This window comes from Pygoscelis adeliae, unplaced genomic scaffold (genome assembly GCF_000699105.1).
Source record: "Pygoscelis adeliae isolate BGI_AS28 unplaced genomic scaffold, ASM69910v1 Scaffold608, whole genome shotgun sequence".
NCBI classification, from domain to species: domain Eukaryota; kingdom Metazoa; phylum Chordata; class Aves; order Sphenisciformes; family Spheniscidae; genus Pygoscelis; species Pygoscelis adeliae.
In genome coordinates this window covers 144,344-148,377 of record NW_008825407.1, presented here as the reverse complement: position 1 = coordinate 148,377, position 4,034 = coordinate 144,344, and the positions used below count along the sequence as shown (strand labels likewise).

Below are 4,034 nucleotides of genomic sequence, written 5' to 3'. Positions count from 1 at the left end.
GCCGACTTCTGCGGCGGAATTGGTTTTCCCGGCAGCCCCCGAAGGGGATCGCCGGCCCGGTAGCGTAATGTCAGAGTCCGGGCCAGAAGCGGGGCGTGCGTCAGGTGGCGTGCCTGGCACCTCTCCTGCCGTTTCTGACCTCCTCGCCACAGCCCCTGCCGTTAGCGGTGGCCGTTTCCAGCAGCGTGGTCCTGTGGCGGGTGAGCAAATAGCTGTGCTTGCTTTGACGAAGTCCCTGACAGCGTTCCGCACGCTTGGGCAGCTTGACCTGGTGCCTCAGAGGGTCGGTCTGTCTACCCTGATGGCATTCGCTCACCTGTCTCTCAAGATCGCTTCAAAAATAATTTCCCTGAATCGCGTCTTAGGAAAAGGACACATCAGCTTCATTTAGACAGATGCTTGTTCTGTTGCATCTATTCCTTACGCTTTGTTTTTCACGTATACAAACATGTAAAAAGGCATTTGGTGTGTGGCTGGTTAGGACCTGCTCTGTAGGCGTTTGAGTGGCACTGGAATTCGTTAGAATGTCATTAACGGTGTAATTCTCCTGAAGGGTCTCTTATTCTCCTCGCAGGCTTATAGCACGGGGATAGAAATATTTTTCGTGTCGTTTCTAGTGTTCTCCTTTCACTTCACTCATCAGCTGCAGCAGCCCGCTGGGTTTCCCTTGGATCTCAAGTCAGGGTCATGCTCCTCTTCGCAGACGCTTGCCATGTCGTATGTCACTGGGGCCGCAGCCTCCCAGCGGAACGTTTAAATATAGACAACAAAGACTATTCGTTGACATCTTTCAAAGACTGAGCACGTCTTTTGCAATCTATGCTGTCATCCAGAAGACCCAAAGTTATTTTAGGATATGAATTGTTCCTTGTGCCGTCAGTAGGAAAACACTCAGAAATGCGCACCTTGCAAATCGTCCTGTCCTGCCCTTGTACAGACAACATTCACCTAAAATGTGTCATGCTTTTTTTGCATATTCTCTTAATCCTTGCTCTCAAGCAATTGCAGTGACTCAAAGAAGCCACGTGCGTGACAGATGATTACAGTGAATGTGAAATCTGACAAGAAGGGGAGTGGAAAAGGTGGCTGGAAAAGGTGACTGCCCACTCCCTGATGTTTTTGTCATCTGGTGATAGTGTTGGCATGCAAAAGTAAAGCTTGAGAAAGAAAATGTTTGTGATTCAAAGTTGTTGGGTGTAAATGTCATTTGGGTTTTTTCTCTCAGTTCTGGGTTGCTCTCATACTGTAACTGGAAACACAGTTTTTTCCCTCTAGTGCGATGTTAAGGTGACTTTCTCATGTGGAATTTCTAGCTGATGTTTGCTCAGCGGATAAAGAGGAATGGAGTTGATAGAAAAGCAGCGTGAAGGACAGAAAGCTTTATGCATGGGGCAGTTCCAGAATTTCCAGACCAGGAGGTCTCAATGTGCATTTAGAAAGCGGTATCTGTCTGTCCTATAGTACTGAGTTCCCAAACCACTCTGGAATGAGGCCTTTCAGCCTAAAGCCTTGGCTGTCAATGCAAATTGTTCCTGTAGCATGCGGAATGTTTTAGCGTAAAATTAAATGCCTTGTTCCTAACACAAACTTTGATTTGAGGATTTCTTTTTCGATTCTAGATAGACTAGTGGCATGAAGTTGAGTCTGAGATATGAATCAACCAAGTTGTTGAGGGCTGAAAAAGGTGTGGGATTTTTTTTGAAGTAAGACCAATCCTTTAAATCCCTATTTATGACATGTAAACTTTATATATAATATAAAAATTGTAAGAGGCTTCAGTCAACTTGCTTCTTATTACACCAAAGTCCGTTGTGATAGAGGTGTTTTAGGTAGTCCGTTTATGAAGAAGTAAAGCAGAGCTTGTTAAACAGGTGATTCTCAGCAAAGGGAACCTGAACCTTAGTTAAATCACTTTTGTTCAGGATTTTATATCTATCCTTGCCTGTAATAAATCTAAAGGAAAGTTTGTGGCAGCAGGCAGATACTTTAATTGGGCATTGGTTAGCAATACCGCTTTCAACATACGCGTGGCCCCACCATGAACTCGGAAGTATGGATTTCCACCAGGAGTCCTGGAGATGCAGGTTTACGCGCAGAATGTATGTCTCTGTGTGAGCTGGGTTTTGCTAGTATGCTAGAAATGTAATTACACGGTACTTAGCGAAAATGCTGCTCCTTGACTAATTGTACGCTGTAGGAAACCTGCAGTTGATTCCTGCAAGTTTGTGCCTTGTGTCGTTGGAACGGGCGGATGCGGATCTCTCGTCCGTGCCTGTGAGGGGTAGCAGGCCCTGCTTTGGACTACAAGACCTCTGTGAAACCCGGGAACAACGTGGTTCCCTTTCTTTGTGCATGTATCAAGCTCGACTCCTTTATTATCCGGAAAACCACGAAATACCAAGTTCAGAGTATGTGCAGGAAAGTAGGACAGATAAGCTTAGTTCCACCTAGGGTACAGCAGAACGCCGACCATAGCGGTATCTTTGTGCCAAATATACTTCCAACTGACACTCAATATCTTTCTAGGCAGGTCAGCAGCTCGTGGTGTGGCGAGTCCTTTTTCCTGTGCCGTTCTGTTCTGGGACATGCGTAGATAGGGAGGGCATGTTTATCTTCCAGATACATTAAACAGCTGCAAAACTGAATTGGCAAAACTTGCTTTTGGGCTGGCTAAATGATGTGCTCATATGTGCTCGAGTGTGTTTCATGATACAGCAGTTACATTCTAATTAGAAGCCCGGGTGTGCAAGCAGGACGGAAGAACTGTGGTTCTTAGCAAATGTCAGAGGAGAAATGATGATGCTCCGTTTGAAGGCCAAAGCTTGCTTTGAACGAGCCACTGCTGTCAGTGGAGGTGAGAGCCCTGAGATATCCTGAGTGAGCTTACTATCAAACTCGAGTATTTCCATGACACCCTGTGGGCCAACTGATGGAAGTCTTGCTAGCAGAGGGTGTTGAGTTCCGGGCTGTTTACAGCATTGGCCTGATTTTAAAAAAAAACAAACCATAACCTGCTTTGCATAGTGTTTCTTTATAAACAGTTAGGGAGCTGCGGGTCCTTTTTCTTTTTCCTTTTTTTTTCCCCATCCAAAAAGCCGATCTTGACTGAAAGTCCTGAGCTAGAGGAAAGGGAAGTTACAGGATGAAAACACCTGTTTGAGCAATCTCTTACTTATAAACAGCTCTTTGCTCGTTCTCCTCCTTGCTGCTCTGAAAATGTGTTTGAGAGTATCTATGAATATCCCTCAGTCCTCTTGTGAGAAACAGAAGTCACTTTTTACAGCGTGGGGCGTATTGGGAACTGTCCTGGAAGAGCATGTGGGGCAAGGAGGTCTTGTACTTGGCCTCTAATGGTATGGTTGAAAGTACATTTGTGTAGCTTGGGCCCTCTCTTCGGTTTTGGTTTCTTTTCAGGTAATGTTTTACTGTAATCTCGAATTTGAAATATGACCCGTTAGACTAACCTGCAGTTCAGAAGGAGTACTACCCATGACCTGGCTGGTCGCTTTCTGTCCTGTGTTCCCAAGGACCACTACTGGAGGTGATTATTAGTTGCTGACTGTTTATATGCTCTGTTTTTTTCTGCGTTAACTAGAAGTCCACGACGGGAGCATGGACCAGTCCAGCGGAAGGAGTTTCATGCAAGTTCTTTGTGAGAAATACAGCCCCGAGAACTTCCCGTATCGTCGTGGACCTGGTATGGGCGTGCATGTCCCAGCAACTCCACAGGGTTCACCTATGAAAGGTAGGGTTCTGGTCTTTCTGAGCATCTGTGGGGTTTTGGGTGGGATCAGTTTCTTGGTTGTTCTTGCTTATGTTGAAAGGAGAATTGCCCTGTATTGACCAGAAAAAGAAACATCACGATGTATTATAACGTGTTTCTTACTGAAGACCTGAGAGACTGGAATCTAACAAAAATGGAAGGTTGATCTAGTGGCTGAACCAGTTGCTGCAAAAAACAAGTAAGTTTCTCTACCCCTGTTATTGCCAGCATAACAGAATCAGAATCCTGTCAATGAAAGATGGAAATAAGG

General features: G+C 45.3%; 1 protein-coding gene across 1 annotated transcript in view; it reads left to right on the top strand.

The window, feature by feature from the left end:
• Nucleotides 1–3,612: 3,612 nt before the first annotated feature.
• Nucleotides 3,613–4,034, top strand: part of TBCEL (tubulin folding cofactor E-like) — a 19,166-nt gene continuing 18,744 nt past the window's right edge. Inside the window, exon 1 of the mRNA XM_009330399.1 lies at nt 3,613–3,745. Within this exon, the coding sequence (XP_009328674.1) occupies nt 3,613–3,745 (133 nt within the window). The remainder of the gene's footprint in view (nt 3,746–4,034) is intronic.